Below are 24,120 nucleotides of genomic sequence, written 5' to 3' on the forward strand. Positions count from 1 at the left end.
TATTTTGTTGTTTCATACATGTATGTAAGTGTACTCTAGGGGCCTCGATGGCCGAGTGGTCTAAAAATGTAAGTAGTTACTACTGTTATCACTAGCAAGTCAACAGGGAGGTTGTGAGTTCGAACCCCGCACGTGCAGGTGCACTTGACTCAAATCTTAATTGACTAGGATTGTCAGTTTTCCTTTTGAAGGTCAGTGGTTTTCTGCGGGCACTCCGGCTTCCTCAACTAATAAAAACTGGTCGCCACTAAAAAGCCTAAATGTGGTGCTTAAAAGTTGGGTTATAACACAAAAAAATCAAAATGTAAGTGTCCTGAAGCTGTTAAATCAAAAACCAATGTAGGAGAATGAAATAGGTTAAGTTGAATTATTCCTTATTGTGCAAAGCTTAAGGTTCATGTGGACCCTATGGCTAAAATGGCCGTATTTTCACCTCAAAATTTACTCTGCGTACAGACAAACCTGCGAATCTGTAAAAAATTTCAGGCATGGCATGCCCTAGATAAATAAATTTCAAATATGTTTTATGTTTTAGAAAAATAAAAACTTACCAGGATTTTGTCGTGCACTTTTTTTCATTTCTCCAGAAGGTGCCAAAATAAACTAAGTTGGCAAACAGGTTTGAGAACTTCCCCACAGGTAATAATTGAAGTGAGCTGTATTGCTTGACATGGACATGAGATGGACAATAGATACCTGACAATAATTGGTTATTTAAACTGTGTACCTGAGTGGACCATATCAAGGTAAACTCAACTGTTTGTTAATTTTATCATCTTCTGCAGGGACGAAAAAAAGTGTACGGCAAAATCCAGTTAAGTTATGAATTTTCTAAATCATACAATGCAATTAAATTCTATTTATCTAGGGCATGCTATGCCTTAAAACTTTCCCAGATGCACAGGTTTGCCTGTACTCAGAGTAAATTTTGAGGTGAAAATACGGCCATTTTAGCCATAGGGTCCACATGAACCTTAAGGCAGTATGGTTGCTTATAATTGCTTATAATTGCTTAGATCCACTTCATTTGAACCTTGGTGGATAGTTGTCTCATTGGCAATCATACATGATCTCCTTATTTTTATGCCCCATTTATGGGCATTATGTATTCTTGTCTGTGTGTCTGTTCATCTGTTCATTCATTCGTCTGTCCCGCTTCAGGTCAAAGTTTTGGGTAAGATACTTTGGCTGAAGTTGAAGTACAATCAACTTGAAACTTACTACACATGTTCCTTATGATATGATCTTTCTATTTTTGTTGCCAAATAAGAGTTTTTACCCCTTTTTCACAGTCCACTGAAGAAAGAAAATGATAGTGTGGATGGGGCTTCCGTTTACTTGGGACACATTTGTGTTTTAACTAATAATGATGTAGTCCAAATTTCTTAGAATAAAAATTTATAATAGTAAATAGATATAAGAAGATGTGGTATGAGTGCCAATGAGACACCTTTCCATCCAAGTCACAATTTGTAAAAGAAAACCGTAACAGGCATGCTTTTGTTAAATGTAACAGGAAGTTAACTCCTAACAGTCTGGTTTGGTACAATGGATATATCATCACCAATTCTTTCCTTTTGTCTATCTTATTCCATATGGATTTTTTAACGACCTTGGCTGGCTATAAAGCCCTGGCATGGTTGTTGTCTATCTCATTAACTACTTACTTTCCATTTTATAATTTATAGAAATTTACCTGTTGAGATCAATGGCCGTTACTTTAATTAGAGAGATTGTTGAAATGTTTGTTGTTCATGTCAAACTTTATTGATTCTTTGTTTGTTTCACTATGTCAAAATTAATTCTAAATTACTTAAAAGTTGCTTGGATAGGAATTAGAAATCAATGGTTGCTCTCTTGTGGTAAAGATGAATAATAAATACACCTTAATTATCATTGTTAGATTAACTCTTACACAAAGACTAATACATCAATGATGTTTATATATTGGTTCCAGCTCAAAGCAATGTTATAAATACAATATATAATTAACGGACATTATTGTACATTGCTTGTGGTTAACTGTAAGATAGAGATAACATCATCATAAAGATAACATTATTTTGAAACCAATTTGAGATGTTATTATAGAACAAATAGAATTGCTGTTTTATGCACTGGTTAGTAAATGCAATGACAGACAGTAGAGAAAGAGAAACATTCAACATGCTGGGTTTTTTTTACTGTATATATCATGTGTATAGGCAGATTATAAATTTGTATAATTTTTTTATCAAAAAGGTACAAAAGGCAGTCAACTTGTTCTATTTTTTTATTCTGATACTACATGGTGATTAATCAAACAGGGGTATAAAATACCTTTGTATAAACAGTAAATTCACCAGAAACATCCATACTTGGAAGTAAAATACTAGTATGGCATAATGACATATATGACATAGTGACTGTGTAAAATGGGTTATTTGGTATTGTGTATATCCCTTCTGAGACAGCAAACAAACAATACAAAAACAACAGTTAAAGCATGCATTTAAAAAAAAATAGAAAAAGTGTTTGCACTTTATTTCAAGCTGGAAAGTTTTTGAAAAAAATTAGAGGACTTTAACGGACACTACTGGAGGTCTGTCATCAAGACTAAATCATTTGAAAAACAAAAACAATAAATTAGATCATAACTAAAGCAAGCACAGATATCTTCAATATTATCATCATTAGGTAAGAATAAAGGTCTGTATTGTTTTAAATCAGTTGTTAAGATGTAATTTCTATTAATGGTGCAAATATGAAGATACCATTTCATATAACTATTTGGTATGTTTAGATATAAGGGGATTGACATGTTTTGCTTTGAGTTTTTTACTATTGTTACATCATAATTATATTTTTGATGCATAATTAATTGCTATTCTTTTGATATCAGAAATTAATTGCTATTATTTTACTTTCAGAATTGTAATATTTATGTATTTGACCACTCAGCAGCCATAAATATAGATGATTGTGTGAATTGTAATTTCTTCTTGGGACCAATTAAATCTAGGTAAGTACAAATTGTATTGAGAATGAAAACTGGAAAAAGCTTTCCTATATAAAAGGCTATCAGATTGTTCCAGATATTTTAAAGAACCTTTAAAAGGAACAAGGAAGTTCCTACTGGGTTGCAAACATTTACATTAAGTTTACAGTGAAAGATTTTTGTGGAGCCTGCCACATTTGTGTTGCCAAAGTATGACATAGAGAAATGGGGTTAAAGTTTGTTACAAGTCAATTACTTTGTCAAACTATGGCAGAATCTTGACATAATGTTTTGAAAATACTTTTTTTCACTCTCAATTTTTATTGAATTTCACATAAAATGGGTTGAAGTTTCATCATGATTATAGTATTAAAAGCAAAATTTTGAAAGCTACACCTGGTATTGAAAATGGGTGTACAAACAAGAAATCAAAAGAAAGTTAAAGCTATATAATAATATCAAACATGTCACACAAAGAGGTAATTTTGATATGGATATTTTTTTTCTGAATGTATTTCATGTAAAACATTTTTACAAATTTGTTTACTATTTATTAAGTTTCTTATTATTTATCCTGACTTCATTTTGCTGATTTTCTCAAGATTTACAAACATTTTTTTATATATTTTAGTGTATTCATAAGAGACTGTAAAAACTGCAAGTTTATTCTGTCATGTCAGCAGTTTAGAACACGAGATTGTAACAAGATAGACATATTTCTGTGTTGTAATACACAGCCTATAATAGAAGCCTCTTCAGGAATGAGGTTTGGATGCTACCAATATTTCTACCCAGAACTAGCAGGTATATCATTGTGTTATATGTAATGATATTTATTGTCATTAATGTTCCATAATTTAATAGAAAAGTTCATTTAAGCCTTACAAATCAATTATTGAAAAAGTGATGAACAAATATCTGAATTTGAACACTAAATTCCAAATAATGATAATTAAAATTAACGTTTGCTCACATATGACTTTCATGGATACATGTTTTATAAGAACATTTTTATCAGTGTGCATGTAAAGGGTGAATTTTAATTTCTCTTATGGTTGCAAGCATGTGGCCTGTAACCTATTTTTTGCATGAATAGATATTTCTCGTATCACACTGCACAGATTGTGATATGAAAATCTACATTAATTTGATTGGCATATCCAGCATTACAAGACAATATTACCATGATTACTGCATTTCCATTGATTATTCGTTAGGTCAATGATGATTTAAAAAGGTAACAACAATGTACATTTCATCCATGGCAATAGACATATGTAATTATACCCCACGCAACGAAGTTGCGGAGGGTATAATGTTTTTGACCCGTCCGTCCGTCAGTCCGTCAGTCCTGTTTCTTGTCATCGCAACTCCTCTGAAACCACACAACAGAATTTCACGAAACCTTTTCAGATAATAAGGACATAGTATGTAGTTGTGCATATCGACGGGAAATTGCGATTCAATTATTTTTCTAGGAGTTACGCCCCTTTGAACTTATTTACTTTAATGTACTACTGCAACAGTTTGTCATCGCAACTCCTCTCAAACCACACAACAGAATTTCACGAAACCTTTTCAGATAACAAGGACATACTATGTAGTTGTGCATATCGACGGGAAATTGCGATTCAATTTTTTTTCTAGGAGTTACGCCCCTTTGAACTTATTTACTTTAATGTACTACTGCAACAGTTTGTCATCGCAACTCCTCTCAAACCACACAACAGAATTTCACGAAACCTTTTCAGATAATAAGGACATACTATGTAGTTGTGCATATCGACGGGAAATTGCGATTCAATTTTTTTTCTAGGAGTTACACCCCTTTGAACTTATTTTCTTTAATGTATTACTGCAACAGTTTGTCATCGCAACTCCTCTCAAACCACACAACAGAATTTCACGAAACCTTTTCAGATAATAAGGACATACTATGTAGATGTGCATATCTACAGGAAATTGCGATTCAATTTTTTTTCTAGGAGTTATGCCCCTTTGAACTTATTTGCTTCAATGTACTCCTGCAACAGTTTGTCATCTCAACTCCTGAAAACACACAAAAGAATTTCATGAAATTTTGTAGATAATAAGGACATACTATGTATATTGACAGGAAATTCTTATTCAATATTTTTTCTTATACAATTTTTTTTTCTTATACTTATTTAATTTCTCCAATGACAATGTGGGGACGTGGGGTATGTGAGCGTGCTCACTAAGGTTCTTTATTTCTTCAATAATATACAAAACACTCACACCTTTTACTTGTCAATTTTCTTTTCATATGACCTGCAAAAAAATAATTTAGGACCGTTTAACCCTTTAACATTCAAGGATTTTTTACCTTTTCTTCCCGAATAAAGGATATCTGTTTTCAATCAATTGCACATTTCGATAAAAAGCTCACTCAAAGGACAAGTTAGACTCATCTGATAGATAATTGACCAAGGTTTCAGGAAAACTTGATTTAAGGAAAATAATTTCTTACGTTGGTCACGTGATATCCCTCAAAAGTCACGTGACATGCTGAATTAAAGTGACAAAAATGTACAATTCAAGCGGAAAAGCGGTTTTACAGACATTTAGTGACAAAAATAGAACATAGTTTTAGTGTTAAATTAATGCAAGAAGACTTTCGGAAACGTTATCGGTGAAAACTTTATACAGAAAGATGCAAAACTTGTCTGATTGGTAGAAATATCAAGACTCGAAACATCGAAAAATAGTGGATTTTTTTGAGAATTTTTGTCATAGTCAAATAAATGGCCCAAGTTTATGTTAAAGATGTTCTATTCATAACTGCTTACAGAATAAGCCTTTAGGATAGAATTTTGAGTAAATATTGAATGAAAATCTGGTATTTTTGAGTGCCCAGGCTAAGAATGTAACAAAAACAGAGAGAGGGGAGAAAAAGGGGGGGGGGATTTTTCTTTTTGATGTAAATCATGTATTTCAGTTGTCTTAATTGAAATTAAAGTTAAGTTAAGTTACATTTAATATAGGAATTAATTTTTTCATCCTCCGGCAGTGAGGTTTGAACCCGCGATCATCCGGGTGATAGACTGTGCATCTTTCCACTGAGCCACAGAAACCATTGGAAAACTTATGAAATTTAAGCATATAAGTCACCTTCTCTGTAAGACTAGAAATTAATGTTGGGAGAACATATATAATCAAACTTCGTTTTCTTAAGAAGCTATTTTTTGAAAATTATTATTTTTTGAAGCAAATTTGTAAGAAAGTTATTCAGAAATGTTCGTTTTTTCGTCTATATGTCACTATTTCTATACCTTGGCGATACGATATCCAACACCCTCATAACCAGACACTAAAGAAACAAAGATTTGTTATTGCTATTTCGACTTGGCTAACAATTTTTAACACATTTTGGATGTTCTCATCTCTTTTGCTATAAAAACTGACAAAACAAAACATGAAAATTCCTTGTAATTTGAGTTTGTTTCAGTGTTGATACTCTATGAATCAGATTTTTTGTATGTGTATGAGTTTTACTTACAGTTTTGATAGTATTCTTGTAAATGATCACGGCACAGTTATCAAAATTGTCATTTTAAAACAAAAAACAGCAACAATTTGTCTTGTGACATTTTGTGAAAATATTCTATTTAAAAATAGAAATAAAACAGTTTTCCCCCAAAACAATCTTGTCAATATAGGGCAAATTGACATGATGCATTGCATTTTGTTGGTTTCAGACACCAAAAATCAAGTTGGTGGTATACTGATCTTCAATTTGAGCCCACAACCACATATGTACGTTAAAAATTGTCAACGATACAAAACTTCATGCAAACTACTCCGCCACAAATTTTGGTTATCGGTCAAATTGACCGGTAGGAACGCTAAAGGGTTAAGAATCGTACTTAACCCTTTAACATTCAAGGATTTTTTACCTTTTCTTCCCGAATAAAGGATATCTGTTTTCAATCAATTGCACATTTCGATAAAAAGCTCACTCAAAGGACAAGTTAGACTCATCTGATAGATAATTGACCAAGGTTTCAGGGAAACTTGATTTAAGGAAAATAATTTCTTACGTTGGTCACGTGATATCCCTCAAAAGTCACGTGACATGCTGAATTAAAGTGACAAAAATGTACAATTCAAGCGGAAAAGCGGTTTTACAGACATTTAGTGACAAAAATAGAACATAGTTTTAGTGTTAAATTAATGCAAGAAGACTTTCGGAAACGTTATCGGTGAAAACTTTATACAGAAAGATGCAAAACTTGTCTGATTGGTAGAAATATCAAGACTCGAAACATCGAAAAATAGTGGATTTTTTTGAGAATTTTTGTCATAGTCAAATAAATGGCCCAAGTTTATGTTAAAGATGTTCTATTCATAACTGCTTACAGAATAAGCCTTTAGGATAGAATTTTGAGTAAATATTGAATGAAAATCTGGTATTTTTGAGTGCCCAGGCTAAGAATGTAACAAAAACAGAGAGAGGGGAGAAAAAGGGGGGGGGGGATTTTTCTTTTTGATGTAAATCATGTATTTCAGTTGTCTTAATTGAAATTAAAGTTAAGTTAAGTTACATTTATTGCGAACCCTATCGTAGTTTTCCATAGATTCACCTGCAAGTTACCTGTCCATTTAAACATTTGTAAGTCCTATTGTCCCATCTAACAAATACAACAGGTATTGTTCTCTGTGTAGTTTATTCACTGGGACCTTTAAATTTCTTCTAGGAGAAATATATCACTCATTGATTAATTTACCTGACCAAAAAATTATCTTCTTTTTTATTGAAATACTTCTAATAACTCACATAAACTGTATGCAATATTGTATTTATTCAATATTATCATTAATATATTTTCAATCTGTTCAATATAAAATCTGGTTTAATACTAAAAAGTTTATTTCAGACACATTTTTTAGTATTTTCCAATGAATTTACATGTTTTTGTTGTTGTTCATTTATAGACTTATGTTTATGAAGACCTTAATTTATTGCGAACCCTATCATAGTTTTCCATAGATTCACCTGCAAGTTACCTGTCCATTTAAACTTTTGGCAGTTCTATTGTCCCATCTAACAAATACAACAGGTATTGTTCTCTATGTAGTTTATTCACTCAGACCTTTAAATTTCTTCTAGGAGAAATATATCACTCATTGATTAATCTACCTGAGTAAAAAATTGAACTGTCAATGAAGAAAAAATACTTATACCAATACTAAGTAAGGACTCACAAAACTGCATGTGGTGTTGTATTTATTCGATACCTGGAGTAACTCGTTTTTTGTGTGTTCAATATTACATTTGTAATACTGATTTAAAAATTAAAAGTTGATTTCTGATCAAATATTCAATATTTTTATGTGTTTGATAAATAAAAAATTGAATATTATTATTTTTAAATTAAGGTCTTCATAAACATAAGTCTATAAATGAACAACAACAAAAACATGTAAATTCATTGGAAAATACTAAAAAATGTGTCTGAAATAAACTTTTTAGATTTTAAACCAGATTTTATATTGAACAGATTGAAAATATATTAATGATAATATTGAATAAATACAATATTGCATACAGTTTATGTGAGTTATTAGAAGTATTTCAATAAAAAAGAAGATAATTTTTTGGTCAGGTAAATTAATCAATGAGTGATATATTTCTCCTAGAAAAAATTTAAAGGTCCCAGTGAATAAACTACACAGAGAACAATACCTGTTGTATTTGTTCGATGGGACAATAGGACTTACAAAAGTTTAAATGGACAGGTAACTTGCAGGTGAATCTATGGAAAACTAAGATAGGGTTCGCAATAATATAGGAATTAATTTTTTCATCCTCCGGCAGTGAGGTTTGAACCCGCGATCATCCGGGTGATAGACTGTGCATCTTTCCACTGAGCCACAGAAACCATTGGAAAACTTATGAAATTTAAGCATATAAGTCACCTTCTCTGTAAGACTAGAAATTAATGTTGGGAGAACATATATAATCAAACTTCGTTTTCTTAAGAAGCTATTTTTTGAAAATTATTATTTTTTGAAGCAAATTTGTAAGAAAGTTATTCAGAAATGTTCGTTTTTTCGTCTATATGTCACTATTTCTATACCTTGGCGATACGATATCCAACACCCTCATAACCAGACACTAAAGAAACAAAGATTTGTTATTGCTATTTCGACTTGGCTAACAATTTTTAACACATTTTGGATGTTCTCATCTCTTTTGCTATAAAAACTGACAAAACAAAACATGAAAATTCCTTGTAATTTGAGTTTGTTTCAGTGTTGATACTCTATGAATCAGATTTTTTGTATGTGTATGAGTTTTACTTACAGTTTTGATAGTATTCTTGTAAATGATCACGGCACAGTTATCAAAATTGTCATTTTAAAACAAAAAACAGCAACAATTTGTCTTGTGACATTTTGTGAAAATATTCTATTTAAAAATAGAAATAAAACAGTTTTCCCCCAAAACAATCTTGTCAATATAGGGCAAATTGACATGATGCATTGCATTTTGTTGGTTTCAGACACCAAAAATCAAGTTGGTGGTATACTGATCTTCAATTTGAGCCCACAACCACATATGTACGTTAAAAATTGTCAACGATACAAAACTTCATGCAAACTACTCCGCCACAAATTTTGGTTATCGGTCAAATTGACCGGTAGGAACGCTAAAGGGTTAAGAATCGTACTTAACCCTTTAACATTCAAGGATTTTTTACCTTTTCTTCCCGAATAAAGGATATCTGTTTTCAATCAATTGCACATTTCGATAAAAAGCTCACTCAAAGGACAAGTTAGACTCATCTGATAGATAATTGACCAAGGTTTCAGGGAAACTTGATTTAAGGAAAATAATTTCTTACGTTGGTCACGTGATATCCCTCAAAAGTCACGTGACATGCTGAATTAAAGTGACAAAAATGTACAATTCAAGCGGAAAAGCGGTTTTACAGACATTTAGTGACAAAAATAGAACATAGTTTTAGTGTTAAATTAATGCAAGAAGACTTTCGGAAACGTTATCGGTGAAAACTTTATACAGAAAGATGCAAAACTTGTCTGATTGGTAGAAATATCAAGACTCGAAACATCGAAAAATAGTGGATTTTTTTGAGAATTTTTGTCATAGTCAAATAAATGGCCCAAGTTTATGTTAAAGATGTTCTATTCATAACTGCTTACAGAATAAGCCTTTAGGATAGAATTTTGAGTAAATATTGAATGAAAATCTGGTATTTTTGAGTGCCCAGGCTAAGAATGTAACAAAAACAGAGAGAGGGGAGAAAAAGGGGGGGGGGATTTTTCTTTTTGATGTAAATCATGTATTTCAGTTGTCTTAATTGAAATTAAAGTTAAGTTAAGTTACATTTATTGCGAACCCTATCGTAGTTTTCCATAGATTCACCTGCAAGTTACCTGTCCATTTAAACATTTGTAAGTCCTATTGTCCCATCTAACAAATACAACAGGTATTGTTCTCTGTGTAGTTTATTCACTGGGACCTTTAAATTTCTTCTAGGAGAAATATATCACTCATTGATTAATTTACCTGACCAAAAAATTATCTTCTTTTTTATTGAAATACTTCTAATAACTCACATAAACTGTATGCAATATTGTATTTATTCAATATTATCATTAATATATTTTCAATCTGTTCAATATAAAATCTGGTTTAATACTAAAAAGTTTATTTCAGACACATTTTTTAGTATTTTCCAATGAATTTACATGTTTTTGTTGTTGTTCATTTATAGACTTATGTTTATGAAGACCTTAATTTATTGCGAACCCTATCATAGTTTTCCATAGATTCACCTGCAAGTTACCTGTCCATTTAAACTTTTGGCAGTTCTATTGTCCCATCTAACAAATACAACAGGTATTGTTCTCTATGTAGTTTATTCACTCAGACCTTTAAATTTCTTCTAGGAGAAATATATCACTCATTGATTAATCTACCTGAGTAAAAAATTGAACTGTCAATGAAGAAAAAATACTTATACCAATACTAAGTAAGGACTCACAAAACTGCATGTGGTGTTGTATTTATTCGATACCTGGAGTAACTCGTTTTTTGTGTGTTCAATATTACATTTGTAATACTGATTTAAAAATTAAAAGTTGATTTCTGATCAAATATTCAATATTTTTATGTGTTTGATAAATAAAAAATTGAATATTATTATTTTTAAATTAAGGTCTTCATAAACATAAGTCTATAAATGAACAACAACAAAAACATGTAAATTCATTGGAAAATACTAAAAAATGTGTCTGAAATAAACTTTTTAGATTTTAAACCAGATTTTATATTGAACAGATTGAAAATATATTAATGATAATATTGAATAAATACAATATTGCATACAGTTTATGTGAGTTATTAGAAGTATTTCAATAAAAAAGAAGATAATTTTTTGGTCAGGTAAATTAATCAATGAGTGATATATTTCTCCTAGAAAAAATTTAAAGGTCCCAGTGAATAAACTACACAGAGAACAATACCTGTTGTATTTGTTCGATGGGACAATAGGACTTACAAAAGTTTAAATGGACAGGTAACTTGCAGGTGAATCTATGGAAAACTAAGATAGGGTTCGCAATAATATAGGAATTAATTTTTTCATCCTCCGGCAGTGAGGTTTGAACCCGCGATCATCCGGGTGATAGACTGTGCATCTTTCCACTGAGCCACAGAAACCATTGGAAAACTTATGAAATTTAAGCATATAAGTCACCTTCTCTGTAAGACTAGAAATTAATGTTGGGAGAACATATATAATCAAACTTCGTTTTCTTAAGAAGCTATTTTTTGAAAATTATTATTTTTTGAAGCAAATTTGTAAGAAAGTTATTCAGAAATGTTCGTTTTTTCGTCTATATGTCACTATTTCTATACCTTGGCGATACGATATCCAACACCCTCATAACCAGACACTAAAGAAACAAAGATTTGTTATTGCTATTTCGACTTGGCTAACAATTTTTAACACATTTTGGATGTTCTCATCTCTTTTGCTATAAAAACTGACAAAACAAAACATGAAAATTCCTTGTAATTTGAGTTTGTTTCAGTGTTGATACTCTATGAATCAGATTTTTTGTATGTGTATGAGTTTTACTTACAGTTTTGATAGTATTCTTGTAAATGATCACGGCACAGTTATCAAAATTGTCATTTTAAAACAAAAAACAGCAACAATTTGTCTTGTGACATTTTGTGAAAATATTCTATTTAAAAATAGAAATAAAACAGTTTTCCCCCAAAACAATCTTGTCAATATAGGGCAAATTGACATGATGCATTGCATTTTGTTGGTTTCAGACACCAAAAATCAAGTTGGTGGTATACTGATCTTCAATTTGAGCCCACAACCACATATGTACGTTAAAAATTGTCAACGATACAAAACTTCATGCAAACTACTCCGCCACAAATTTTGCTTATCGGTCAAATTGACCGGTAGGAACGCTAAAGGGTTAAGAATCGTACTTAACCCTTTAACATTCAAGGATTTTTTACCTTTTCTTCCCGAATAAAGGATATCTGTTTTCAATCAATTGCACATTTCGATAAAAAGCTCACTCAAAGGACAAGTTAGACTCATCTGATAGATAATTGACCAAGGTTTCAGGGAAACTTGATTTAAGGAAAATAATTTCTTACGTTGGTCACGTGATATCCCTCAAAAGTCACGTGACATGCTGAATTAAAGTGACAAAAATGTACAATTCAAGCGGAAAAGCGGTTTTACAGACATTTAGTGACAAAAATAGAACATAGTTTTAGTGTTAAATTAATGCAAGAAGACTTTCGGAAACGTTATCGGTGAAAACTTTATACAGAAAGATGCAAAACTTGTCTGATTGGTAGAAATATCAAGACTCGAAACATCGAAAAATAGTGGATTTTTTTGAGAATTTTTGTCATAGTCAAATAAATGGCCCAAGTTTATGTTAAAGATGTTCTATTCATAACTGCTTACAGAATAAGCCTTTAGGATAGAATTTTGAGTAAATATTGAATGAAAATCTGGTATTTTTGAGTGCCCAGGCTAAGAATGTAACAAAAACAGAGAGAGGGGAGAAAAAGGGGGGGGGGATTTTTCTTTTTGATGTAAATCATGTATTTCAGTTGTCTTAATTGAAATTAAAGTTAAGTTAAGTTACATTTAATATAGGAATTAATTTTTTCATCCTCCGGCAGTGAGGTTTGAACCCGCGATCATCCGGGTGATAGACTGTGCATCTTTCCACTGAGCCACAGAAACCATTGGAAAACTTATGAAATTTAAGCATATAAGTCACCTTCTCTGTAAGACTAGAAATTAATGTTGGGAGAACATATATAATCAAACTTCGTTTTCTTAAGAAGCTATTTTTTGAAAATTATTATTTTTTGAAGCAAATTTGTAAGAAAGTTATTCAGAAATGTTCGTTTTTTCGTCTATATGTCACTATTTCTATACCTTGGCGATACGATATCCAACACCCTCATAACCAGACACTAAAGAAACAAAGATTTGTTATTGCTATTTCGACTTGGCTAACAATTTTTAACACATTTTGGATGTTCTCATCTCTTTTGCTATAAAAACTGACAAAACAAAACATGAAAATTCCTTGTAATTTGAGTTTGTTTCAGTGTTGATACTCTATGAATCAGATTTTTTGTATGTGTATGAGTTTTACTTACAGTTTTGATAGTATTCTTGTAAATGATCACGGCACAGTTATCAAAATTGTCATTTTAAAACAAAAAACAGCAACAATTTGTCTTGTGACATTTTGTGAAAATATTCTATTTAAAAATAGAAATAAAACAGTTTTCCCCCAAAACAATCTTGTCAATATAGGGCAAATTGACATGATGCATTGCATTTTGTTGGTTTCAGACACCAAAAATCAAGTTGGTGGTATACTGATCTTCAATTTGAGCCCACAACCACATATGTACGTTAAAAATTGTCAACGATACAAAACTTCATGCAAACTACTCCGCCACAAATTTTGCTTATCGGTCAAATTGACCGGTAGGAACGCTAAAGGGTTAAGAATCGTACTTAACCCTTTAACATTCAAGGATTTTTTACCTTTTCTTCCCAAATAAAGGATATCTGTTTTCAATCAATTGCACATTTCGATAAAAAGCTCACTCAAAGGACAAGTTAGACTCATCTGATAGATAATTGACCAAGGTTTCAGGGAAACTTGATTTAAGGAAAATAATTTCTTACGTTGGTCACGTGATATCCCTCAAAAGTCACGTGACATGCTGAATTAAAGTGACAAAAATGTACAATTCAAGCGGAAAAGCGGTTTTACAGACATTTAGTGACAAAAATAGAACATAGTTTTAGTGTTAAATTAATGCAAGAAGACTTTCGGAAACATTATCGGTGAAAACTTTATACAGAAAGATGCAAAACTTGTCTGATTGGTAGAAATATCAAGACTCGAAACATCGAAAAATAGTGGATTTTTTTGAGAATTTTTGTCATAGTCAAATAAATGGCCCAAGTTTATGTTAAAGATGTTCTATTCATAACTGCTTACAGAATAAGCCTTTAGGATAGAATTTTGAGTAAATATTGAATGAAAATCTGGTATTTTTGAGTGCCCAGGCTAAGAATGTAACAAAAACAGAGAGAGGGGAGAAAAAGGGGGGGGGGGATTTTTCTTTTTGATGTAAATCATGTATTTCAGTTGTCTTAATTGAAATTAAAGTTAAGTTAAGTTACATTTAATATAGGAATTAATTTTTTCATCCTCCGGCAGTGAGGTTTGAACCCGCGATCATCCGGGTGATAGACTGTGCATCTTTCCACTGAGCCACAGAAACCATTGGAAAACTTATGAAATTTAAGCATATAAGTCACCTTCTCTGTAAGACTAGAAATTAATGTTGGGAGAACATATATAATCAAACTTCGTTTTCTTAAGAAGCTATTTTTTGAAAATTATTATTTTTTGAAGCAAATTTGTAAGAAAGTTATTCAGAAATGTTCGTTTTTTCGTCTATATGTCACTATTTCTATACCTTGGCGATACGATATCCAACACCCTCATAACCAGACACTAAAGAAACAAAGATTTGTTATTGCTATTTCGACTTGGCTAACAATTTTTAACACATTTTGGATGTTCTCATCTCTTTTGCTATAAAAACTGACAAAACAAAACATGAAAATTCCTTGTAATTTGAGTTTGTTTCAGTGTTGATACTCTATGAATCAGATTTTTTGTATGTGTATGAGTTTTACTTACAGTTTTGATAGTATTCTTGTAAATGATCACGGCACAGTTATCAAAATTGTCATTTTAAAACAAAAAACAGCAACAATTTGTCTTGTGACATTTTGTGAAAATATTCTATTTAAAAATAGAAATAAAACAGTTTTCCCCCAAAACAATCTTGTCAATATAGGGCAAATTGACATGATGCATTGCATTTTGTTGGTTTCAGACACCAAAAATCAAGTTGGTGGTATACTGATCTTCAATTTGAGCCCACAACCACATATGTACGTTAAAAATTGTCAACGATACAAAACTTCATGCAAACTACTCCGCCACAAATTTTGGTTATCGGTCAAATTGACCGGTAGGAACGCTAAAGGGTTAAGAATCGTACTTAACCCTTTAACATTCAAGGATTTTTTACCTTTTCTTCCCGAATAAAGGATATCTGTTTTCAATCAATTGCACATTTCGATAAAAAGCTCACTCAAAGGACAAGTTAGACTCATCTGATAGATAATTGACCAAGGTTTCAGGGAAACTTGATTTAAGGAAAATAATTTCTTACGTTGGTCACGTGATATCCCTCAAAAGTCACGTGACATGCTGAATTAAAGTGACAAAAATGTACAATTCAAGCGGAAAAGCGGTTTTACAGACATTTAGTGACAAAAATAGAACATAGTTTTAGTGTTAAATTAATGCAAGAAGACTTTCGGAAACGTTATCGGTGAAAACTTTATACAGAAAGATGCAAAACTTGTCTGATTGGTAGAAATATCAAGACTCGAAACATCGAAAAATAGTGGATTTTTTTGAGAATTTTTGTCATAGTCAAATAAATGGCCCAAGTTTATGTTAAAGATGTTCTATTCATAACTGCTTACAGAATAAGCCTTTAGGATAGAATTTTGAGTAAATATTGAATGAAAATCTGGTATTTTTGAGTGCCCAGGCTAAGAATGTAACAAAAACAGAGAGAGGGGAGAAAAAGGGGGGGGGGGATTTTTCTTTTTGATGTAAATCATGTATTTCAGTTGTCTTAATTGAAATTAAAGTTAAGTTAAGTTACATTTATTGCGAACCCTATCGTAGTTTTCCATAGATTCACCTGCAAGTTACCTGTCCATTTAAACATTTGTAAGTCCTATTGTCCCATCTAACAAATACAACAGGTATTGTTCTCTGTGTAGTTTATTCACTGGGACCTTTAAATTTCTTCTAGGAGAAATATATCACTCATTGATTAATTTACCTGACCAAAAAATTATCTTCTTTTTTATTGAAATACTTCTAATAACTCACATAAACTGTATGCAATATTGTATTTATTCAATATTATCATTAATATATTTTCAATCTGTTCAATATAAAATCTGGTTTAATACTAAAAAGTTTATTTCAGACACATTTTTTAGTATTTTCCAATGAATTTACATGTTTTTGTTGTTGTTCATTTATAGACTTATGTTTATGAAGACCTTAATTTATTGCGAACCCTATCATAGTTTTCCATAGATTCACCTGCAAGTTACCTGTCCATTTAAACTTTTGGCAGTTCTATTGTCCCATCTAACAAATACAACAGGTATTGTTCTCTATGTAGTTTATTCACTCAGACCTTTAAATTTCTTCTAGGAGAAATATATCACTCATTGATTAATCTACCTGAGTAAAAAATTGAACTGTCAATGAAGAAAAAATACTTATACCAATACTAAGTAAGGACTCACAAAACTGCATGTGGTGTTGTATTTATTCGATACCTGGAGTAACTCGTTTTTTGTGTGTTCAATATTACATTTGTAATACTGATTTAAAAATTAAAAGTTGATTTCTGATCAAATATTCAATATTTTTATGTGTTTGATAAATAAAAAATTGAATATTATTATTTTTAAATTAAGGTCTTCATAAACATAAGTCTATAAATGAACAACAACAAAAACATGTAAATTCATTGGAAAATACTAAAAAATGTGTCTGAAATAAACTTTTTAGATTTTAAACCAGATTTTATATTGAACAGATTGAAAATATATTAATGATAATATTGAATAAATACAATATTGCATACAGTTTATGTGAGTTATTAGAAGTATTTCAATAAAAAAGAAGATAATTTTTTGGTCAGGTAAATTAATCAATGAGTGATATATTTCTCCTAGAAAAAATTTAAAGGTCCCAGTGAATAAACTACACAGAGAACAATACCTGTTGTATTTGTTCGATGGGACAATAGGACTTACAAAAGTTTAAATGGACAGGTAACTTGCAGGTGAATCTATGGAAAACTAAGATAGGGTTCGCAATAATATAGGAATTAATTTTTTCATCCTCCGGCAGTGAGGTTTGAACCCGCGATCATCCGGGTGATAGACTGTGCATCTTTCCACTGAGCCACAGAAACCATTGGAAAACTTATGAAATTTAAGCATATAAGTCACCTTCTCTGTAAGACTAGAAATTAATGTTGGGAGAACATATATAATCAAACTTCGTTTTCTTAAGAAGCTATTTTTTGAAAATTATTATTTTTTGAAGCAAATTTGTAAGAAAGTTATTCAGAAATGTTCGTTTTTTCGTCTATATGTCACTATTTCTATACCTTGGCGATACGATATCCAACACCCTCATAACCAGACACTAAAGAAACAAAGATTTGTTATTGCTATTTCGACTTGGCTAACAATTTTTAACACATTTTGGATGTTCTCATCTCTTTTGCTATAAAAACTGACAAAACAAAACATGAAAATTCCTTGTAATTTGAGTTTGTTTCAGTGTTGATACTCTATGAATCAGATTTTTTGTATGTGTATGAGTTTTACTTACAGTTTTGATAGTATTCTTGTAAATGATCACGGCACAGTTATCAAAATTGTCATTTTAAAACAAAAAACAGCAACAATTTGTCTTGTGACATTTTGTGAAAATATTCTATTTAAAAATAGAAATAAAACAGTTTTCCCCCAAAACAATCTTGTCAATATAGGGCAAATTGACATGATGCATTGCATTTTGTTGGTTTCAGACACCAAAAATCAAGTTGGTGGTATACTGATCTTCAATTTGAGCCCACAACCACATATGTACGTTAAAAATTGTCAACGATACAAAACTTCATGCAAACTACTCCGCCACAAATTTTGCTTATCGGTCAAATTGACCGGTAGGAACGCTAAAGGGTTAAGAATCGTACTTAACCCTTTAACATTCAAGGATTTTTTACCTTTTCTTCCCGAATAAAGGATATCTGTTTTCAATCAATTGCACATTTCGATAAAAAGCTCACTCAAAGGACAAGTTAGACTCATCTGATAGATAATTGACCAAGGTTTCAGGGAAACTTGATTTAAGGAAAATAATTTCTTACGTTGGTCACGTGATATCCCTCAAAAGTCACGTGACATGCTGAATTAAAGTGACAAAAATGTACAATTCAAGCGGAAAAGCGGTTTTACAGACATTTAGTGACAAAAATAGAACATAGTTTTAGTGTTAAATTAATGCAAGAAGACTTTCGGAAACGTTATCGGTGAAAACTTTATACAGAAAGATGCAAAACTTGTCTGATTGGTAGAAATATCAAGACTCGAAACATCGAAAAATAGTGGATTTTTTTGAGAATTTTTGTCATAGTCAAATAAATGGCCCAAGTTTATGTTAAAGATGTTCTATTCATAACTGCTTACAGAATAAGCCTTTAGGATAGAATTTTGAGTAAATATTGAATGAAAATCTGGTATTTTTGAGTGCCCAGGCTAAGAATGTAACAAAAACAGAGAGAGGGGAGAAAAAGGGGGGGGGGGGGATTTTTCTTTTTGATGTAAATCATGTATTTCAGTTGTCTTAATTGAAATTAAAGTTAAGTTAAGTTACATTTAATATAGGAATTAATTTTTTCATCCTCCGGCAGTGAGGTTTGAACCCGCGATCATCCGGGTGATAGACTGTGCATCTTTCCACTGAGCCACAGAAACCATTGGAAAACTTATGAAATTTAAGCATATAAGTCACCTTCTCTGTAAGACTAGAAATTAATGTTGGGAGAACATATATAATCAAACTTCGTTTTCTTAAGAAGCTATTTTTTGAAAATTATTATTTTTTGAAGCAAATTTGTAAGAAAGTTATTCAGAAATGTTCGTTTTTTCGTCTATATGTCACTATTTCTATACCTTGGCGATACGATATCCAACACCCTCATAACCAGACACTAAAGAAACAAAGATTTGTTATTGCTATTTCGACTTGGCTAACAATTTTTAACACATTTTGGATGTTCTCATCTCTTTTGCTATAAAAACTGACAAAACAAAACATGAAAATTCCTTGTAATTTGAGTTTGTTTCAGTGTTGATACTCTATGAATCAGATTTTTTGTATGTGTATGAGTTTTACTTACAGTTTTGATAGTATTCTTGTAAATGATCACGGCACAGTTATCAAAATTGTCATTTTAAAACAAAAAACAGCAACAATTTGTCTTGTGACATTTTGTGAAAATATTCTATTTAAAAATAGAAATAAAACAGTTTTCCCCCAAAACAATCTTGTCAATATAGGGCAAATTGACATGATGCATTGCATTTTGTTGGTTTCAGACACCAAAAATCAAGTTGGTGGTATACTGATCTTCAATTTGAGCCCACAACCACATATGTACGTTAAAAATTGTCAACGATACAAAACTTCATGCAAACTACTCCGCCACAAATTTTGCTTATCGGTCAAATTGACCGGTAGGAACGCTAAAGGGTTAAGAATCGTACTTAACCCTTTAACATTCAAGGATTTTTTACCTTTTCTTCCCGAATAAAGGATATCTGTTTTCAATCAATTGCACATTTCGATAAAAAGCTCACTCAAAGGACAAGTTAGACTCATCTGATAGATAATTGACCAAGGTTTCAGGGAAACTTGATTTAAGGAAAATAATTTCTTACGTTGGTCACGTGATATCCCTCAAAAGTCACGTGACATGCTGAATTAAAGTGACAAAAATGTACAATTCAAGCGGAAAAGCGGTTTTACAGACATTTAGTGACAAAAATAGAACATAGTTTTAGTGTTAAATTAATGCAAGAAGACTTTCGGAAACATTATCGGTGAAAACTTTATACAGAAAGATGCAAAACTTGTCTGATTGGTAGAAATATCAAGACTCGAAACATCGAAAAATAGTGGATTTTTTTGAGAATTTTTGTCATAGTCAAATAAATGGCCCAAGTTTATGTTAAAGATGTTCTATTCATAACTGCTTACAGAATAAGCCTTTAGGATAGAATTTTGAGTAAATATTGAATGAAAATCTGGTATTTTTGAGTGCCCAGGCTAAGAATGTAACAAAAACAGAGAGAGGGGAGAAAAAGGGGGGGGGGGATTTTTCTTTTTGATGTAAATCATGTATTTCAGTTGTCTTAATTGAAATTAAAGTTAAGTTAAGTTACATTTAATATAGGAATTAATTTTTTCATCCTCCGGCAGTGAGGTTTGAACCCGCGATCATCCGGGTGATAGACTGTGCATCTTTCCACTGAGCCACAGAAACCATTGGAAAACTTATGAAATTTAAGCATATAAGTCACCTTCTCTGTAAGACTAGAAATTAATGTTGGGAGAACATATATAATCAAACTTCGTTTTCTTAAGAAGCTATTTTTTGAAAATTATTATTTTTTGAAGCAAATTTGTAAGAAAGTTATTCAGAAATGTTCGTTTTTTCGTCTATATGTCACTATTTCTATACCTTGGCGATACGATATCCAACACCCTCATAACCAGACACTAAAGAAACAAAGATTTGTTATTGCTATTTCGACTTGGCTAACAATTTTTAACACATTTTGGATGTTCTCATCTCTTTTGCTATAAAAACTGACAAAACAAAACATGAAAATTCCTTGTAATTTGAGTTTGTTTCAGTGTTGATACTCTATGAATCAGATTTTTTGTATGTGTATGAGTTTTACTTACAGTTTTGATAGTATTCTTGTAAATGATCACGGCACAGTTATCAAAATTGTCATTTTAAAACAAAAAACAGCAACAATTTGTCTTGTGACATTTTGTGAAAATATTCTATTTAAAAATAGAAATAAAACAGTTTTCCCCCAAAACAATCTTGTCAATATAGGGCAAATTGACATGATGCATTGCATTTTGTTGGTTTCAGACACCAAAAATCAAGTTGGTGGTATACTGATCTTCAATTTGAGCCCACAACCACATATGTACGTTAAAAATTGTCAACGATACAAAACTTCATGCAAACTACTCCGCCACAAATTTTGCTTATCGGTCAAATTGACCGGTAGGAACGCTAAAGGGTTAAGAATCGTACTTAACCCTTTAACATTCAAGGATTTTTTACCTTTTCTTCCCGAATAAAGGATATCTGTTTTCAATCAATTGCACATTTCGATAAAAAGCTCACTCAAAGGACAAGTTAGACTCATCTGATAGATAATTGACCAAGGTTTCAGGGAAACTTGATTTAAGGAAAATAATTTCTTACGTTGGTCACGTGATATCCCTCAAAAGTCACGTGACATGCTGAATTAAAGTGACAAAAATGTACAATTCAAGCGGAAAAGCGGTTTTACAGACATTTAGTGACAAAAATAGAACATAGTTTTAGTGTTAAATTAATGCAAGAAGACTTTCGGAAACGTTATCGGTGAAAACTTTATACAGAAAGATGCAAAACTTGTCTGATTGGTAGAAATATCAAGACTCGAAACATCGAAAAATAGTGGATTTTTTTGAGAATTTTTGTCATAGTCAAATAAATGGCCCAAGTTTATGTTAAAGATGTTCTATTCATAACTGCTTACAGAATAAGCCTTTAGGATAGAATTTTGAGTAAATATTGAATGAAAATCTGGTATTTTTGAGTGCCCAGGCTAAGAATGTAACAAAAACAGAGAGAGGGGAGAAAAAGGGGGGGGGGGGATTTTTCTTTTTGATGTAAATCATGTATTTCAGTTGTCTTAATTGAAATTAAAGTTAAGTTAAGTTACATTTAATATAGGAATTAATTTTTTCATCCTCCGGCAGTGAGGTTTGAACCCGCGATCATCCGGGTGATAGACTGTGCATCTTTCCACTGAGCCACAGAAACCATTGGAAAACTTATGAAATTTAAGCATATAAGTCACCTTCTCTGTAAGACTAGAAATTAATGTTGGGAGAACATATATAATCAAACTTCGTTTTCTTAAGAAGCTATTTTTTGAAAATTATTATTTTTTGAAGCAAATTTGTAAGAAAGTTATTCAGAAATGTTCGTTTTTTCGTCTATATGTCACTATTTCTATACCTTGGCGATACGATATCCAACACCCTCATAACCAGACACTAAAGAAACAAAGATTTGTTATTGCTATTTCGACTTGGCTAACAATTTTTAACACATTTTGGATGTTCTCATCTCTTTTGCTATAAAAACTGACAAAACAAAACATGAAAATTCCTTGTAATTTGAGTTTGTTTCAGTGTTGATACTCTATGAATCAGATTTTTTGTATGTGTATGAGTTTTACTTACAGTTTTGATAGTATTCTTGTAAATGATCACGGCACAGTTATCAAAATTGTCATTTTAAAACAAAAAACAGCAACAATTTGTCTTGTGACATTTTGTGAAAATATTCTATTTAAAAATAGAAATAAAACAGTTTTCCCCCAAAACAATCTTGTCAATATAGGGCAAATTGACATGATGCATTGCATTTTGTTGGTTTCAGACACCAAAAATCAAGTTGGTGGTATACTGATCTTCAATTTGAGCCCACAACCACATATGTACGTTAAAAATTGTCAACGATACAAAACTTCATGCAAACTACTCCGCCACAAATTTTGCTTATCGGTCAAATTGACCGGTAGGAACGCTAAAGGGTTAAGAATCGTACTTAACCCTTTAACATTCAAGGATTTTTTACCTTTTCTTCCCGAATAAAGGATATCTGTTTTCAATCAATTGCACATTTCGATAAAAAGCTCACTCAAAGGACAAGTTAGACTCATCTGATAGATAATTGACCAAGGTTTCAGGGAAACTTGATTTAAGGAAAATAATTTCTTACGTTGGTCACGTGATATCCCTCAAAAGTCACGTGACATGCTGAATTAAAGTGACAAAAATGTACAATTCAAGCGGAAAAGCGGTTTTACAGACATTTAGTGACAAAAATAGAACATAGTTTTAGTGTTAAATTAATGCAAGAAGACTTTCGGAAACGTTATCGGTGAAAACTTTATACAGAAAGATGCAAAACTTGTCTGATTGGTAGAAATATCAAGACTCGAAACATCGAAAAATAGTGGATTTTTTTGAGAATTTTTGTCATAGTCAAATAAATGGCCCAAGTTTATGTTAAAGATGTTCTATTCATAACTGCTTACAGAATAAGCCTTTAGGATAGAATTTTGAGTAAATATTGAATGAAAATCTGGTATTTTTGAGTGCCCAGGCTAAGAATGTAACAAAAACAGAGAGAGGGGAGAAAAAGGGGGGGGGGATTTTTCTTTTTGATGTAAATCATGTATTTCAGTTGTCTTAATTGAAATTAAAGTTAAGTTAAGTTACATTTAATATAGGAATTAATTTTTTCATCCTCCGGCAGTGAGGTTTGAACCCGCGATCATCCGGGTGATAGACTGTGCATCTTTCCACTGAGCCACAGAAACCATTGGAAAACTTATGAAATTTAAGCATATAAGTCACCTTCTCTGTAAGACTAGAAATTAATGTTGGGAGAACATAATCAAACTTTTTCTTAAGAAGCTATTTTTTGAAAATTATTATTTTTTGAAGCAAATTTGTAAGAAAGTTATTCAGAAATGTTCGTTTTTTCGTCTATATGTCACTATTTCTATACCTTGGCG

At 31.4% G+C, this 24,120-nt stretch overlaps 1 protein-coding gene across 2 annotated transcripts in view; it reads left to right on the top strand.

Moving 5' to 3' along the window:
- Positions 1-24,120, top strand: part of LOC139480991 (protein XRP2-like) — a 63,542-nt gene that overhangs the window by 16,734 nt on the left and 22,688 nt on the right. For both annotated transcript variants that reach the window (XM_071263994.1, XM_071263995.1), the window contains exons 3-4: positions 2,910-3,001; positions 3,609-3,781. In XM_071263994.1, the coding sequence (XP_071120095.1) occupies positions 2,910-3,001; positions 3,609-3,781 (265 nt within the window). The remainder of the gene's footprint in view (positions 1-2,909; positions 3,002-3,608; positions 3,782-24,120) is intronic.

Source organism: Mytilus edulis, chromosome 7 (genome assembly GCF_963676685.1).
Source record: "Mytilus edulis chromosome 7, xbMytEdul2.2, whole genome shotgun sequence".
Lineage (NCBI taxonomy): Eukaryota > Metazoa > Mollusca > Bivalvia > Mytilida > Mytilidae > Mytilus > Mytilus edulis.